Raw genomic sequence first — 18309 nt, 5'->3', positions numbered from 1 at the left:
GGACAAATTGATTGAGTGCAATACAAACAATAAAGAGATCTAGTGCGGCACCAGGCAGCTTCTCATGTGGTGGTACTCGCAGCTGAGGTTTTTAAACAGGCCCTCTAGATGTTTGGAGAGGTGAGGAGAAGGCGTCAGAGGTGGAGTTTGGTATGTTTGTGTTCCCTGTTAGATCAGAAGGGTCGGTGCATTTACAGATCTGACTCTCCCTCCTGTCTAACTCAGGTGGTTTACTTAATTATGCCTATTACAGTCACTACAGCTGTATATCATGATCGTTTCTGTTGTAATTCATTTTTAGAACCATTTCCTACACAGCTTTAGTTAATTACAGTGATGGTTCAGAGGGGCAGAACTGAAAATGTTAACTATAGTTGTACAGCTCATTACCTAAGGTGAGACTATAAATGCATTTCCAGGTGTGACACAGGTGTGTAAAACAGAGTTATCAATTTAAATACATGCACATAAATGTGTGCGTGTTATTACTTGTTAAACTCCTTGATCCTTATTTCTCTATCCATGCATCAAAATCAGTGCAGCCTCTTGTCTGTACATTACATATTCATTATGCAAGCAGTTGTTACACACTTACAATATATATTATAACTCCCTTGGAAAGCAAGAGCACAAAAACATTGATTAAACATCTATCAAAGCCTGTCGATATCAGGGGTCAAACAGTGGCAGTATGCATCAGTCAAAACATCTACAGCCAACCCTTACAAATTATTTACAGTTAGCTATCTGAGGTGTAGACAACAGTGTCCTTTAGTGTATCTGACCAGTTAATTAAATTAGTTGTTGTCCTACAGGCATAACTGGCTACAGCCACTAATGAAGAAAATGTGTATTCAATTTGTGTCTTTGCTGCCCCCCAGTGGGAGCATCAGAAATGATATATTGACGGACACCACTGAAGGTGTGTGTCGTGTTTCTAAATTACCTATTTCCTAATGTCATACTACGTTACCCAAAGAATATATAGCATAGTGTCTATAATCCTAGGTGAGCTAATGATGCTAGCACTGGTTAGCCAGGTGACACTGCACTGGTCCAGCAGGGATAAAAGAACAGTTTCAGTAAATACGCTTACAGTTTTTCTGATGATCAATGCCACTTCCACATCTGCTCTTTAACAGAGGCTAGAATCAGAGAAAAACATTCAATCATTTTTTAATTGGACTCTTCCTGCTTTTTTTATTCTGATCCATCTCACTGTGTCCATAGCATACAGATACAGCTGCATTTTACTGAACTGTTCCTTTAAGCTTTTAGTGGCTGCTTTTCTTCTTTTTCTTGACACTTTTACTGGCTGTGAACCCTCTGTTAACACTCTCAGTGCCTCAACACCAGGCTCACAGGGTTTAAGGAGTGATGTGTAAGGTCACACAACTGGGTGTGTGTGATGCATTTGGGCTGTTCGACTCCATCATCACGGATGTCACTGGTGGCCACATCAGTCTCATCTGCCCCCCTCAGGGTTCAAGTGCTCGCTGCTCTTTGATGTTTTGATGATGTGTTTAGCAAGCGATAGCGTATCAGATGACACTGGTATTTCTCTGTCACCCTGCGCTTTGCATTTCAAATATGTGTCACAGTGCGGCCCGCTAACGAGAGGAGTCGAGAGACAAGGGAGAGAGGGAGGTGGACTTAGCTACAGCTAAATGACCTCTCTTACCTCCAGACAGGCAGATCAGGTTCATAACTTTTTCCAGTACGTTTCTCTCCTCTGCACGAAAAAGGTAGCCCAGGTTCTGGATTTAGTGTTACTCCGTGTGTGTCTGTGTGTGTGTTCAGGGTGAATGGGAGGTAGAAGGAGGAGTGTGTGTGATTCAGACCCACCCCCTCAGGCTCAATACTTTTCTTGAGAGCATAGAATCTGCTCACCTGCCCTGACAGGCCTGCCCAACTCCCCCTCCCTCTTCATACAGTACGTGCACCCACCACCCCTCCAGCGGCCCCACATCAAAGTACCCCTGTGAGTAATGGATACCCAGCAGGGCCACACCCTTCCCTCCTCCAAACCAACTCAACTACCGCTCAGCCAGTAGTAAGCACCCGGCAATCACACACAGCACACACACATGCAGCAATTATTCACACACAATTAGACCATAAATATACAGCTTCAGAGCTAGGTAAACAATATTTAAGGCTAATTCTGGTTGTATTTGATTTATTGAAAAGACATGAATAAAGAGTAGAATCTTAAACTTGCCAATCTCAGCAGTTTGTCATGTGTTTTTAGCAGGATGACTGTGTGTTTATGTTATAGAATTCTAGATTTTTACCAGAGAATGTGTGCAGTGTAACACAGGGAGGACTGAAATCATCCATGTGTCTGAAGTCTCCTATTCAAGTTGTAGGAAGTTTGGTTACTCGGCAGCCATCTTGGTAACGCACAGACCCATCCTCAGTCGAGTCCTGAGAATGAAACCAGTGTATATTTCTTCTACACATGTACATACCAGTAATTACATTTACAGTTCTGACTGCTATGACGTGACCAACGTCGCACTGGGTGCTTCTGGAAATGCCTTGCTTCATACAGTGTATGGATGTGAATGGCTTTATCTAGGAAAGCTTTGGAATATGTCCCATACCTCTGCCATCTGTGGCGAGTTTTTCCCTGAGTCAGCTCTCAGAGTGGCTGCAGAACACTAAATTCAGATGTCATGTGGGTTCAAGGTGAATATCTGACCGAAGCAGCTTAAGGATGACTGTGATGTTTGTGCTCTCATAACTTAACAGGTAAACTGGCCAGTTAGCAAATCAGTCTAGCTACATTAAGGCCTCTTTGAGTACAACAATTTGTCACATTAAACTGGATACTGGTCTCTATAATACCAACACAGACTCTGCACCTGTTTTCCATGCCTCTTTGCCCCCCCATCATCACCAGCCCCCGCCCCTGCCTGCTTCTCATTTAGCCATGCGGCGTGTCCCAGTGCCTCAGTAATGGTTCCAGTGTGCCGGGCCGGTCGGGAGAAATGACAGAGCAGAGAGTCAGCCTCAGACCTGTAGGCCCGGAGCTCTGTACTCTGTCATTAGACACTTTAATGCTGCAGCACCACAGCCTGCTCGCCTCACTCCTCTCTGTCCCTCCCTCCCTCCCTCCCTCACAGTCTTTTTCTCTTTTTTTCTTTACCTCTTTCACTCTCACTCTTTATTCCCACACATATTATTCCACTGTATAATTTGCTCAAGCAGTGAATGATGTGGAGAGTCATGCTGGGAAAATAGACCTACCAGGTTTCCACATAAACTTATAGAGTGTATGATCAAGTGAAAGTTTTCCATCTGTTACCAATACAAATTTTTACTTATTCATCCAGACACTGCTGGATCAGGTGAGTGTTATGTCTTATCATATGAAAATGGGAAAATAGGTTATGAAGCGGCTGGCTCCCAGAATGAATACAGTTCTGCAATCATGGATACAAAATGCAGCAGATGTTTCTCCCCGACAAGGCCGAATGTGTGTGTCTGTGTGATATTCTCATTATTGCCCCCTCCCCATTCTCTCTCTTACATTGGAACATGGCTGCAGATGAAGGGATTCTTCCCGCTGCATAGAGTTGGCATGGCTGTGCCCTCCACACCACATTTAACCCAATGACAAACACTGAGACCTTCCTGTCAGGCGATGGAAAAACCCTCAGCTCATCCTGTAATATAAAGACATCTGAGCAGTGTAGTTTTTGCTCCTTAGCAAAACACATAGTGATGCCAGGCCTGGCTCACAGACCAAACTTCATCAATGACGTAAACAAACAGCGCTGGCTGCCTCCCCTCTAGCAGGCCACCCACCGCTGGAGACGGCCGCTCACCGGATCCAGCTGATGTTTACGCAAGATGAGCTGAGGTTAATACTGTGGTTGGCTGTGTGCAGCTCGTAGTAAGGTGGAGCATACAGACATTTTGGTTTAGTTTGTTTGTGTGAGTCATTTTCTCCTGTCAGCTCATCTCTCCTCTGACTGGATGCCTCTGTGTGTAAGATTACGTGATCAAAGCGTCTGTTAAATAAGTTTGGTTTGGAGACACATGATACACTGTAATGTTTGTGTGATGTTTTCAGTCACTTGTCAACAAATTGGTCTTGTTACAGGCTTTGTTTAGTTTTACTTCTGACAAACAAAATTGAGCAAAAATTGGAAAAATTGAGTCATTTGCTTCCAAATTACTTGGTAGGAATTATACACCAGTATCAAATTTATAAGTCCATACATGAACAGTAGGTATAAGGGAACTAATGTGAGGTTATTATAGTGAGGCACAGTGTTATGATTTAATAGAGGATATAAGGAAGTGTTGCAGGCTTTTTGTTCCGTATTGTTGCTCCGTAATAATTTTAACCCAATTCTTAATAAAGACTTTGACATTTTATTTAACATATTTGCAAGGGTCTGCATGTTTGTAGACTGTTTCAGTCTCTGTGCAGATGACAGCGTACCCACCACTCACTGCAAAGACTCCAGCTGTGTATGCACCGCAAAACCAAAAGTGACTCTAAAGATATGCTGAGTGAGTCTGCATGTTTAAAAGAATAAAAACAAGCAAATGTGCAGAGAAACTGACCGGACCGAGAACAGAGGAAAGCGTGTGTGTCAGCAGACACTCATCCAGTGGATTAGCAGGCTTTTCTGTAGTGTTATAGGAACACCCACATACCCTTGGTGTCTGCAGCTGTCTTGTTTACTCTTTGTACAAAATAATAATAATAAAAACCTTCAATTCTTACTGCTAACTGCAAAACCGTTCTTAGTGCTGCGCTGTAGTGCTGCTTTTTCTGTAAAAATGACTGTTGTATGGAAGTAGGACACAACTGGTGTATTTTCTTCTGCTATGTGAGGCACGCAGCTGGAAAGTTCTGCTCATACTGACCTAAAGACGAGCTCTGAGACATTTAGATATGACACAGCATGAAAAGCCCTGGTGTTAACAACATGATGAATCATGGTTGTATGTTGTTTCAGTTTCAGGGTCACTCACACCATCAGAGCCATTGTTAGGATACTAGTAACACACCTGTGCTTTTTGTGTTATGAGCATGTCTGCTATGAATAGGTGTCACAGACATTTCGACAACAGGGCCACATTTACAGTTATGGTTGGTCACCAAATCTGAATATATGTTCAGAAGAACCCTGATAAACCTGTAAGCTGTGGGTTGTCTGTGCTAAATGCATTCCTCCCTGAGTACCTGTGTGACCTCACACAGCCTCCCTCTGGCTATGTGCCCTCAGGTGTGTTTGTAACAGTGTGCTTCTGCTGCTCTACGATTCCTCTCCGTATCCCTCCATCCCAAAAAAAACTTCACCAAGTTAAAAGTAGAAGCAGCTTGTTGTGGTATGTGTGTTGTTGTTGCTTTTCACTGATGACGTCCTCACAGTTAAACCCTATAAACCACAGTCATTTCCGGTGCTGGAATTGTTTCTGCTCACGTGCCAAATACTGTGTAATGACATGTGTTGAGTTGCACCTCAAGAGAAGGGATGTTTACCTAACCTCAGCCATGTCTGTTTCAGTTCCGACCATAACAGACCTGAAGATGTTGAAATACTTGTGCTGGTAGTTCTTTGAAGCGTCTTATTAGCGTCAGACCTGCATTTTCACTGCACCATTAAACGTTAAATATATCTGCTATTAATCATGTAATGAGATCTCTCAGGGACGCTTCCGGATCTGTGGCTCAGAAGAGGCGCGTGGTTTGGCGACCACACTGTGGTACCACTACTACTAATACTGAGATATAATAAGACCACAGCAGCAGTCAGTTGAAGAGTACTGTATTATGATATATTCCCAAGCTGGCCGCTGTTAGTCTGAACTGTGTTTTGTGTGTGTGTTTGTTGGACCACAAGAGCGGTCGTCCTTGCATTTATTACCAGGATTAGAGGATGTGTGTGCTGCACAGAAACTCTGAAACCCCAGGTAGAGCACAATCCCACATGTTGAACATCCAGCTTTATTTTTTTCTTGTGTGACCGCACCCCATTTAGGGGTATGCATGTACCCAGTGCACTAAAAGAACCATCACTTTGAATACCATCTGGACATTGTTACTCCTGCATACACACACAGATAGATGTGCCTTTATTGTACATATTACTGTGAAAGAAAGAAGCATAAAACTTCAGTCTCTTCGTTGGTATGTGTTGACTTTCTCTTTTTGAAATGATCTATGTTCATGCTGCCACACCACAAAAGTGGTTTCTCCTTAACTTGATTAATGGATCAACTGAGTGCTGTTTCCACCTGAAGGTTCTTTTGTTTTGTGCTCCTCCCTGCCCCGAGCTGAGCGCTGCGGGCCAGAAATGACTGTTTAGTGTTGTGTTTGACCCGGGCCATTAGGTGTTTAAACTTTTGACTCCTCCTCATTAAGCGTTGGCAGATGCCAGACACTTGAGAGGGTGTGATGAAACATTGATGAAACGGCTGCTGTTTGTTTTCTTGCTGTGTACTGGTGATGCTGCCAGAAGCCTTTTTGGGCTTTTGCAGAGGTTGTTGATGATGAGAACAACACACACGGGCAACATAGAAATGCCTACACGTGACTCACGCTTTAATAACAGTCATGTCAATTATGAGCCAGTTAGCAGCAGTAGTAATAGAGTAACTTGAGGACACACGGTTTAACATTTTTATCCCAAAGTGTGCTTAAGATATTTGCAACTTATCAAGCCTCACATCGGGTAAGCATAAAAGCTATCAGTGTAATTATTCAGTTTAAATAACTTCTTTTATATACACAGAGAAAATTATTTTATTTTGTATTGTACAAATTATTTATTTGTAGGAAATATCCCCCTTTGTCTTGCTTTAAATGGATTCAAATTAAATTCTTAAATAATGAATAATAGTCCTGTTCATGAAGTCAGTAGACCTGGAAGTTGACCTAGTACACACACTGCTCCCACAGACGTCTCGTGGCAGGCACTAATCTTTCAATAAAATAGCTGATAAAGTAGATGATTTTTAGCAGGCAGTAGCTAAAGAGTCAATAGTTTCCCTTCAGGAATCAATAGACACCAAAGCAGAGCTGCAAGGAGTATAAATATTGATACAAATGACAGGAGATTAAGGGATTCAGGAAAAGTTTTTGATGCTTTAGATTTAATTATGACTGTGTGTAAGTTGACCATTTCTGTTAACACCACATTCTAAGTCTGAACAGTTATCCAGTTTGCTTTAAAATCACAGTGTAATGACATCATGAAACAAATTGAGGAGCAGCTGCACATTCCCAAAGCCTAGTTTGAATACAAAATGTGCCTTATTTGCATGGTAAGCTGATACTGTGCCTATTTTCTTTCATGCTAAATAAAATTTCCCCCTATTTTCACTCAGTACAGTGATCCTCCTCTGATTAGTTTAGCTGAACTGTTTTGAAAAGTTGAATAAAGATTTTATCAGGCAGCAGAAATACACTTTCTGTTAGGGTCTGACTTCCAGAGTCAGGTGGAGAAGTGACAAGATGAGCCGTATGTCTGCCATGTGAGCCCTGAGACATGACTGCCACCTAGTGATAGTTTAAGATACCAACCTGTAGGACAGACCTCTGAAGAAGGGGATGTTGACTGTTGATTGTCACAAGCCAGCCTACTGATCATCCACTTTTAGACCATTGCTCAGGTCATAAAACTTTGTCTCAGATTATCCAAATGACACCTTGCTTCCTATGTGCTAAATATAGTTTGTCCTATTCTGTCTCCTTCAGGCTCGCATGGCACTGGATAAAGGAGCTCAGGCTGTTATCTTTGATGTCAGCGATGACACCAATGCTGCTGCAGAGGTCAGTGTGCAGACACAGCTGTTTAAAATTGTACACTATGTATATGGTAATATTTGTTTGTAAGATGTAAAATACATGTTTTTCTACCACACACAAACACACAGCTGCGAGAAACAGACTCCCTTCCCCGTCCAGTCGTGCTGGTGGAGGCTGATGATGCTGAGGAGCTTATGGGTTTGGTCAACAAGAATGAGGAGGCCAATGTTGTTATTGAGATCAAAATGGAGCCTAAATGGGTAAGTGCTGAAACACTCTCTCTCCCTCACACACACAAACTAAACAAACACAGTTTCCCATAGAACATGGTTCCTCCTGGTCCTGTCTTCTTAAAGAACATTTCATAGTTTGTCAATATTTGAAATACGAACAAAAGTCAACTCTAGTATTGTTGCTTTACCCTTCTCAGCCACATTATGATGTGGGTATCCTGCTCACCATCGTCCTGGCCATCCTCACCATTGTCCTAATCTTTGCCTTCCGCTACAAGTGCAAGTCCAATAGAACCTGGGTGAGTGCACTTCTATGGACAGAGGTTTTACATTCTGACTTGCTGACTCTGACCCACCCCTCCTTCTCTGGTGTGCACAGGACTCTGTCCATCAGCAGACCATGCGGGCCATTAGTCGATTGGAGACCACAACCTACAGCTCCCAGGGCTGCTCAGGCTCACAGCGCCACCGTGGGGCCTGGGGTTCTGCCAGCAGTTCCAACTCGAGCCCTGTCTGTGCTATCTGCCTAGAGGAGTTCCAGGATGGGCAGGTAAATGGAGAGAGGAGAATATGTTATGTTATCTATTAAATTAATGATTTAATGACCTTTTACATCTGCTTCACTCTCATGCCAGCATCTGAGGATCATCTCCTGTGCTCATGAGTTCCACAAAGACTGCGTCGACCCCTGGCTGTTGCAGCACCGAACCTGTCCCCTCTGCATGCACAACATCATGGGTGGGCATATCTCTAGTTCCTCAGATATTTTCTTTGCTCCGAATTTTGGAAATCTGATTTGACAAGTACTCTTTGGTCCACAGGAACAGAGCGGCAGACTCAGAGGAGCAGACTGCAGCAGAGTCCAGAGCAGAGCCAAGGCTTCCTGCACCCTCAGTCTTACAGCAGCCCACACAACCACCCTTTTCCTCAGCATGCCATACCTTTCTCTCTGAGGCCCCATTATCCTCGTGGGCCCTCTGGACCATATCCCAATCTTGGCCACTACAGTGGCTCTTCTCCCATGGACACGCAGACACTGCGTTTCCTGGCCAGCAGGACACACGGCTGTGGGTACCACCTCCCTGCAGAAGGTCCTGGGAGGCTACACAGGATTGGAGGTAACTGCAGGACTTCCACCCACCACTACACCCCCCGTCGGTCCTGCCCTAGCTATCGCTCATCTTGTCCGGCCCAGCGCAGTTCATCCAGCTCCAGACTGCACCATACCGTCTCCATCACACCACAGGCACGTGGAGCAGCGGCTCACAGCCGTCAGGATGAGGGAAGCTGCTCGGGTGGCAGCTACCACACAGAACGCAGTGGGTACTTGGCTGATGGGCCTGCCAGTGACTCCAGCTCAGGGCCATGCCACGGCTCCTCCAGTGACTCAGTTCTTAACTGTACTGATGTGTCCCTGCAGGGAGTTTATGGCAGCTGGTCCACCTTCCGCAGCTCTCTGAGCAGTGACTATGATCCGTTTGTGTATTATGGGCCAGGTCCTGGGCGTGCCCCCCGCAGGAACAGCTTGGAGGCGGGTGGCCAGGCCAGGCCCAGGTCTCTGGACTCTGTGGTAAACAAAGCAGGGTGTCCTGAGGAACAACCACAAACTGTGTTTAGCCACATCCACTACCACCGCCACAGACACCACCACTATGAAGAAGGGGAGCACAGCCAGGGTGCAAGCAGAGGCTCAGATGAGGAGCAGGGGGCTGCTGCTGCCACAGCTGCACCTCCTGCCCTCATCATGGACAAAGACTCGCCTGTGTGCCGTCCTAAGCACAGCCCCTGCCACTGCCCAAAGCCAGACCCAATTGACCGGCCCAGCCCTGGAATAGAGTGTCAGGACCATGACCCCAGCAGCCCTACAGGACCTCCTGCCCTCATGTCCCCAATTCCCTTGCAGCTCCAGCCCCACTTTTGCCACCAGGGACACGGACACCCTTCTGCTCCTCTGGGGAGAGTAGGAGGCTGTATGCTTGATGGCCCTGCTGTTCGCTTCCACCAGAGTCTGGATCTACAGGACGACCGCAGCATTCACATCCACTATGGTCAGGGCCCGGGTTTCTGCTGCTCTCCTCCTGAGCTGCACCCTGCCTTGCTTCCAGTGCCTCTCATTCTGGACTCTGGAGGGATAGAGGACTGGCCTTGCTGTGGTGGGGCGCATGTTGTGTGGCAAAAACGAGTGCAGCAGGCCCGCTCGGAGCCTCAGCTCCTGGGGCCTGGGACCTCTGTGGACAGGTCACCATGCAGGTTTCACCAGGAGCCTGCTGCTGATCGCAACACAGACATTTGTTTATACTGTCAATCACTACACCACAATCAGGGTGGGTGTCTTATTCGTCTGACAGGTTTAGGTAAACATTCTGTCCTCTGCATTTCTTTTTGTTTTATAAGAGTTTGAATGTGACTTGAGCTGTGTTTGTGTCCACAGGATCAGAAGAGGAGTCTGGAGTGTGAGAAGCTGTAGCATCCTGCTACACAGGAGCCAGCATGGATAAGCCTCTCATCGGCCGTCATGTCTTCTACCAGCAAAGCATTTGTTCAGAGGACTCCTCAGCTCATCCCAGGATTTCAGACGAGGAAAATGTGTTCTCCTCTTCAATTTTCAGAAAAATAATTCTTGGAATCACAAGTTGCCATGTTCCTTGACGATACAACCACCAACTGATCCTTGCTTATGGTGTTGAGCCTTCATGAAGTGAGACTCCATCTCTGTATTTCTCACTCTTTTACAAAACAACTTGACTTATCTTAGAGGTACAACTTTCATCTGCGCCTTCCTTTGCTGAGTCGAGTCTCAGCTGAGAGATAATTTTCTCTCCAGACCTACCTCAGCTCAGATTTCTTAACACGCCTCACACAGGGGGTCTTTAAAGGTACTGCTGTAGTGATTTTTCCTTTTTTTTTTGTCATGACCTTGTAGCTCCCATAAACTCATCAAAAGGTTACCCTTTCGACAGTCTGACTTGTCCAGAGTGAGAGAAAGGTTGATGCCCAGCCCCTCAAACAACAAGCATTCACTGAGGTTGCTGAGCCTTGCATGGGCCTTGTCTTCATTATTTCAATAATGGCAGCTGTTTTGTTTGTGTTTTGGATCTTTTTTCTTTTTTTTTGTAGTTTTAATTTTTTTCACCATTCAAAAAGAAACCAGTTTGACTGAATCATGTTATCTTCAATACAAGCTATTGTTGTTTTTTGTCATTTCTTTTGCCAGTGGTTACTACACATGTTTGACCTCAGTGCTGTTAAACTCCCCGATCATTGAACGGGCTTCATCAGAAGGATGACACCCATGTCCTAGTCACAGTATCCTTCAAAAACAGTCACAACCCTTCGCTTGTCTTCCAGCACCTAAAGCTTTAGAAAATGTTCCTTATTGCAGCCATAGAGACGACTATGTAATAGTACATAACTGGAGCAAAGCCATGCTAGATAGACTTAACAGTCCCAAGAATCAGCTCAGTCTGTTGCTTTAGCACCAGTTTGATGAAAGCTTGGCGTGCTTATCCCATGCTGAGGAATGTCTCAGAATAATCAAACACTGGAAAATGGGAAGAATTCATCTTAGTTACAATAATCTCACCTGAATTGCTGAAAGATCCTTTGTTGTGGTAGATGTGCATTGCCAAGTCCTGCTTATGAGCTTACAAGATCCACCATAAATACGAAATGAAAGCAAATAATATATTTTCATTCTGGTTAATAGTTTTCTTATCTTAAAATCATCAAAGATGTCTTTATTTTCCAAGGAATTTACTTAAACTGAGTAGATGAAAGTGCCTGATCATGCCTCTAAAGATGGATCTTCTAAACAGCGGCAGACCTTTGCATGCTCAGATGAACCAGACCAAATAACCAGGAGAACAGGACTTCTGTTTTAGCGTGGACCTTCTTCTAAGGCTCAGTGAAAATGTGAAAGGATTCTTCTTTGCAGTCAGACTGCAGATATAGCTACAGCAGAGAGATAGGTAATACAGTGTAAGCAGCAGCACTTAACCCCTCACATGTGCCTCATTTAATCCAAAATCAGCAGCATCCTAACACACTAAGCTCTTACCTATCTAACCAAAGAGGCAAAAAAAAATCTTCAACACAATGACTTTTGTGTCACAACTGTGCCTTTTTCCCCTGCTTTGGCCCTTTTCTTTACATTTCAGTGTGTTACCTCACTGAAATGAGACAGAAGTGAAATCATCCTGGACTCGATATTTTTGGACAATCATGCAGAATCTCTCTTATATTAATACCTCACTCTGAATGTGTCAACACAGCTAAAGTATCAGGTTTTCCTTTTTGTGCCCAAACAGTCTCAGAGACTGAGATGGAAATGACTGAATTACAAGCAGCACTTTTGCTTAAATAGATTTTTCTTATAGAAAGACAAACAACAGAAACTTCATAGTATTAACGTAAAGCAATCCCTAAAACCAACAGCACATGGAAAAACTAGCATTTAGTGATGCCGCAGATTATCTGGTGTAATTTCATCCCGTTCAACATCTTTCTCTTTGTGTTGTTTATGTGTTTGTTTTTTTATGTTTTGCAAGAATAATGAGCTGAAACTGCCTTTTTCTAATAGAGTAAAAAAAAAAAAAAGTCCCTCCAGAACTTTAAGGGATACGTCAGTATATTTTGGATACTTTGTGTACAAAAAGAGAACAACGAAAGCAGAAATGAAATAGTGTTGTATTTTATATATAATAGAACATTTCAATATAGTGACATGTCACTAATATATTTATTTACTAATATATTTATCCATTTTGCCCAGGTTTGAAAGAGTGCTTTCTGTATAGACTGAATGTTTCTATATGGAAACTGACTGATGCCATCACAGATGTATCAACCTGTCTTCATTCCAATTATATGCAAATAAATTATTTTGAAATAAATCCTCTGTACTGTATTTTTTAGCAAATGAGGTGGATCTAAGCCTAATACTGAATATTGGATTTGAGTAGAGTTTCACCCAAGGAACAGAAGAAATCATTGACAGTTTGGTCTCAAAATTAGAGATTTTATGACAAAAACTTTCCAGCACTGCATGCTGTGACTGGGAAAGTGTCCCCGCTATCAGTTTTCATTTATCATTGCTAGCTCAGGTAGCATTATTCCTTCAGTTTCATATTTTTAGGATGATTATATTGGATGTTGATTTAGCCATGTTACTATTGATGTGTAGTGGTGCTGTCCACAGAACAGGGTGCAGCAGCTGTGTGTTGTGATGCATAAAGCTACTGTGTGATCAAAGTTAACATGTTATGTTTAAATTGTCCATATTGTGGTCGGTTGGATTTTTTTCATTTTTTCTGCATAATTATCAACTCTGTGCATTAAAGTGATCCGTTTTTTATGACATGTTGTGGTACAGGGTTGCTGCATGGTCCTTGTAGATATTTGTATTATTATTATTATTATTATTATATACCACTGTCACTATTCTATAACCTTGAAGTAAAACAATATATTGGAATACATACATTTGAAAGTATTCCTTGAATATGTGAACCTCTGTTTCCCACACAAAGATGGCAGCCACTGTGAGCATGCGTTTCTTTATTTAGCCAAACACCATGCAATCTACTGACAGCTTAAAGCATTATCTGATAACGCTTGCAGCTTGTCACATGAACATATTCAACACTCTGTATATGTGTTTGATACACTGCAGTTGTAGTGGGTGTTGCTCGTCACCTCTGTGATGTGCAGCCATATATAACAGTTTTAGTGAGGTTTTCAGTAGAAGGCTTGGGCCTGCCCTTTGGGTGTCAGCACAGTGAGATTGCCCCTGGCATCCTGGTCCTTCTCAATGGCCTCAAAGAGAGACTTGAAGTTTCCTGCCCCAAAGCCCTGGAGAGAGAACAGACACACACAGATGGCTAATTACCCAAAAAGATCTGCCGTCTTCTGTGTCATTTGTTATGGCTCTGGGGATCTTCTCTCAGACGGTGTTCAGGGTGTTTTAACACTTTGATGTTGGATCATAAATGACAGATAAATATTCTCACAGGGTTCAAACATCCCCTCGTCTCTGACAGGGAGAGTGCAATCACCCGGAGCTTGCTAATTAATCATGTAAATATTTTCATAGATAGTCAAAAGATCAAGTGTTGGTGGTTCCTCAGAGATTCTTTGCTGTGGTTCAGATTCAGTTTCTCACTTTCATGCATTGTATCCACATCTGTAGACTCTGCAGAGTGACGAGGGGCCTGTTCTGACAAGCAGAATGGGTGCTGACTGTTATAAATTAAGCGCCACAAGGTGCAACCCAATCCAAAAGATCCCCCTCGCTGTGAAGTAGTGAGCCTTTTAATCTGTGTCTGTGATAGATTTACTGAGCTTTTACAAGTGGGCTGCTCCTCTACTGTTCACACTGGGTGGGAGATGGAAACAGGTGTTCAGGCCACTCTTTAAGGTAGTGAAGGTGGGAAAAACGGCCACGGGCCTGTAAATCCCACCAATCATGGCTGGATTACCGAGCAGGCAAGGTGGAAAATGGAATGTACAGGGGCCCCAGCGCCTGCAGGGGCCATCTATAATTTATTGCCAACCTGTCAGATTGTGTAATATTTAAGTACACCAGGTCAGGTGTGAGTTTTGAGACCTACATCGTTTATGGTGAGCTAGCTTACAGTGTGGACTACCACCATTTCTTTCAACTTCAAGTGTTTGGGAGAAGGAACTTTGTCTTTGCTTCATATTGTGACGTGTTGCTTCAGTTTCATTATCACTTGTGATTTGATCAGCATCAAACTTACTTTGCGTACGTTTTGACCATTTTCTTGGCTACTGGGGTCACAATTTCTTTTACATGCACTATATGCACATGGACACAGGAGGGCGCAGCATACCATGGACTCAAGATTTGACCTGTATTTTCTAGTGAGGATCACTGTCACAGGCTAACCCCATCGCTTCAGTTTACTTCCTGCTGTTGCTGCACCTGTAGCTGGTAGTGCTGTAACAGGTCACTTACAAAGTGGTTATGCCTTTGAATGACCTCCAGGAACAGTGTTGGTCTGTCCTGCATGGGCTTGGTGAAGATCTGGAGGAGGTAGCCTTTGTCATCGAAATCAACTAAGATTTTCAATTCCTGAAAAAGAAACAGATCGTTTTTATTTGAGTGTGAAAGAAAAGAGGCTGTTTAAAAAATCTACAGATCCTCACCTGTAGTCGGTCGAGGTCCTCCTTCACCTTGATTTTGGCAGTTTTGAGATTCTGCCTCAGGGTGTCATAGTATGTGTCGGGTGCAGAGAGGAACTCCAAGCCTCGGGCGCGCAGGTTCACAATCTGATTCATGGCAAAATACAGACAATGTAATATGTGCCCTTGTGAAATAATGTGGTATTTAACCATGATGACTCACAGCTCCAATAATGTTGGATGTGTTGAGAGCGATGTGCTGAACACCTGGTCCTCCATTATAGTCCACATATTCCTGTAAAGACAGAGCAGGACACTAAATGAACAAATCCAAATGTCATAAAGGCTCTTTCATGTTTAGTCTGCTGAAGGGGCAGACGGCAGAGCAGCAGACAGAACCTCCTACCTGGATCTGTGACTTCCTTTTCCCCATGGCAGGCTCATTGATGGGCATCTTAATGGTCTCCTCATAGTTAGTCACCACTATGGACCTCAGTGAGCTGTACTGTGTGTGGATCTGCTTGTCATCTATCGACCAAAACCGATGGAACAGCAGACACTTCTGATACCTGGAGTGAAGATAAAGACAGTAGTAGAATCATTTTTTCTTTCATTGATTAGTTTTTCAGGCCCCCCCCCCCCCCCCCGAGATAGAGGTGGAGTTTGGAGTGTTTACTTGTCCTTTGGCCCCGTGTGTCTGCCACCATGAGTGTACGTGCTCTCAGATAGGAGTCTTACCAGTCTGAAATTGGCACCATTTGGTCATCTGGCTGATTTCCCACAATGTGATCGATGAAGCTCAAACCTCCTGGTGGACTACAGAGAAAAAACACTGCGTGGGTACTTTTCCATTAATGTTGCACTGTTTACCGCTCTGTAGTTATAGATATAAGACACTGCAGCAGTAAACCTAGCTGCTATTATTTGTTATTGTGCTACATTTATATTGATGATAGCAGATAATGGACAGAATAAAGTATGGACTGACTACTTTCAATTTTTTGGTTTGCTTTTACTGAAGTCGGAAGTTTAAAGGGACAGTGCACACTAAATAACTTTAATAAAATTTGTTATATTTGGGAGAAATTTCTTTGATTTTGGAGTGAACTGTCCCTTTAATTTGTAATCGAGAGGTGACAGGTCTAAATATATAAAGCATGCATATTAAGATTTTTCTGTGAGATGACGTGGTGTTGTAGACTCACAGTTTGGTTAACAGGGGATCCCTGAACAGAGGCTCTTTGTAGCCCGGCAGGAAAAGGCCTTTGTAGGGTCCAAGGTACTCAATTAATGTGTGTGTCGTATCTCCATACTGGGGACAAAACATTTGCTCAACGTTGTAATTCATTTCCAGTTTCACGTGTGTATTTACACAAGGCTTTCAATCGTGAGTCAGTCTTTATGTACCGTCTGAACCACAGCATACTTGACCCTCCCGTGGCTGTCCTGCTCCACCCAGGGCTGCTTGACCACCACAGCTCCTCGCTCCACAGCAGTCTGTCAGTGTGGAAACACAAAAGCTTACAAACACTGAGACAGCTCCTGGAAGCCCCCCAGTGGCTGAAGAAGGAATATCTTCAGATCACTGATGTACAGTTTAGCAAGCTGATGCCACATTATTGATCAGTGCAGCATTGGTCTGTGTGTCTGTGCAGCCAGCAGAGTTTATCTAAACCTCCAGTCTGGCCTTGACTGAGGTAAAGAGTTCAGATGAGCGGCACTTTCAACACACTCAGTGCCAAGTTGTAGACGTGAGTGTATGTTTAACGTGACCTAAATTTGAATTTCTGCCAGATAACTTACTATGACATTTTTTTTCAGGTGCTTTATGTGTGTTTCCTTTTTTCGTCATACTTCTACTTAACTACAGTTCTACTGAATTAATCTGATAATTTATAATAATTTAAATATATTTTGAATTTACAAATTACAAAATATAATCTGCAAATTATTATAGAGCTTTGTTACATAGAATGACTATGTTTCCTGTACTTAAGGTAAGATTTTGAATGTAATATGGTGTCTTCTTTCATCACTTCCTAATAATAAACAGCTATATTTACAGTACAAAGTCACACATGCGTCATCCTCCTGTTACCTTGATTAGGAAGTCACAGTCCTCCACCTGGAAAGCGATGTCTTTGACTCCGTCTCCATGCTTGACCAAGTGTTCTCCGATTTCTGAAAAAAGAAGATTAAAGAATGTTTAAACGCAGACATCATCTGTCACATAACCCCAACTTTCCTGGTGAGAAAACCTGCCTTCATTTCCAGGATTTAGCGCCGATTCAAAGACAAATACGATCTGTGATGGGAGGGAGGTGGAGAGGTTATGTTAGTGCAGAGGATGCAAACTCAAGACGATCAGAGCTCAGGACATTACAGTCCTCACCTGATCCTGCTTGATGGCATGAGACACCATCTCTCGGCTGCCAGTCTCCAACCCTTTGTAGGCCAGAGGCTCAAAGCCCATCTTATCACAGTAGAAGGAGGCTGCCTGCAAAATGGTCAGAGGGTGTTTCTATTATATTTACGCTGTTACAAAGACTGAATTGCAAAAAAAAAAGTGTCTGAATGATGAGGATTGGTGCTAAGATCACCACCAAAGTAAACTCCTTGTCTGGATACTGACCTGCTTGGCATTGCCGACCCAGAAGGTAACATGATGAAACCTAATGAATCTTCCTCTTGTGTGCTAAAAAGTACAAGTACAACAACTTTCAGCCTTGTTTTGCAGAACCACACATTTAATTACATTCTGTGTAAAATAGAAAAAAAGCTCACCTTCTCGCCTTTGTCTGTGTAGCTTGTCTAAGAAGTATGAAAAGACAGAAACCATTATGACTTAATTTGCATTTGCCTTAGACTAACCTGCAGTCATATTACTAATGAGACTTAATCTGTTAAAGAGTCACTCTGCTGTTGAACCATCCAGTCCCACAGCTGAGAGCATCTGCTTATCATAAGCTAACTCTGATTGGATTGAAGGCTCTTACCATGCTGTGATTGCAGATGAGTCTCAGTTCAGGGAACAGAGAGATCATAAAATCAGTGCCTGGCCTGACGGCGTGTAGATAAGTACTGACCTGATGACCAGCTGTGATTGGTCACTCGGTATCTACACCCACCTGCCCACCTCCTCGCTTCCTGGTGCACTTT

General features: G+C 43.4%; 2 protein-coding genes across 3 annotated transcripts in view; one reads left to right on the top strand and one right to left on the bottom strand.

Annotated features, from left to right (window-relative positions):
- The window catches only part of rnf43 (ring finger protein 43), a 66530-nt gene extending 53869 nt beyond the window's left edge, over positions 1-12661 (top strand). Inside the window, exons 3-9 of one of the 2 annotated variants that reach the window (XM_028421222.1) lie at positions 7724-7798; positions 7903-8034; positions 8205-8306; positions 8387-8557; positions 8643-8745; positions 8829-10331; positions 10439-12661. In XM_028421222.1, coding sequence (XP_028277023.1) covers positions 7724-7798; positions 7903-8034; positions 8205-8306; positions 8387-8557; positions 8643-8745; positions 8829-10331; positions 10439-10464 — 2112 coding nt within the window. In that variant the 3' untranslated portion in view covers positions 10465-12661. Of the gene's footprint in view, positions 1-7723; positions 7799-7902; positions 8035-8204; positions 8307-8386; positions 8558-8642; positions 8746-8828; positions 10362-10438 lie in introns of both variants that reach the window. The other variant, XM_028421220.1, reaches the window with a different exon arrangement.
- An 882-nt stretch (positions 12662-13543) lies between these two features.
- Positions 13544-18232, bottom strand: hpda (4-hydroxyphenylpyruvate dioxygenase a). Its single transcript, XM_028421223.1, has 14 exons — positions 18147-18232; positions 17935-17961; positions 17783-17845; positions 17543-17647; positions 17413-17455; positions 17249-17331; positions 16558-16647; positions 16356-16462; positions 15889-15966; positions 15557-15719; positions 15374-15445; positions 15175-15297; positions 14984-15100; positions 13544-13857 (listed from the first exon to the last, which is right to left on the bottom strand). The coding sequence occupies exons 1-14, from the start codon at positions 18192-18194 to the stop codon at positions 13744-13746; spliced, it is 1233 nt and encodes a 410-aa protein (XP_028277024.1). The 5' UTR covers positions 18195-18232; the 3' UTR covers positions 13544-13743.
- Between the last annotated feature and the right edge of the window lie 77 nt (positions 18233-18309).

The sequence above is a fragment of the Parambassis ranga genome, chromosome 14 (assembly GCF_900634625.1).
Source record: "Parambassis ranga chromosome 14, fParRan2.1, whole genome shotgun sequence".
Lineage (NCBI taxonomy): Eukaryota > Metazoa > Chordata > Actinopteri > Ambassidae > Parambassis > Parambassis ranga.
Note: the sequence above shows the minus strand (reverse complement) of the source record. Positions and strands in the feature narration are given on the sequence as shown.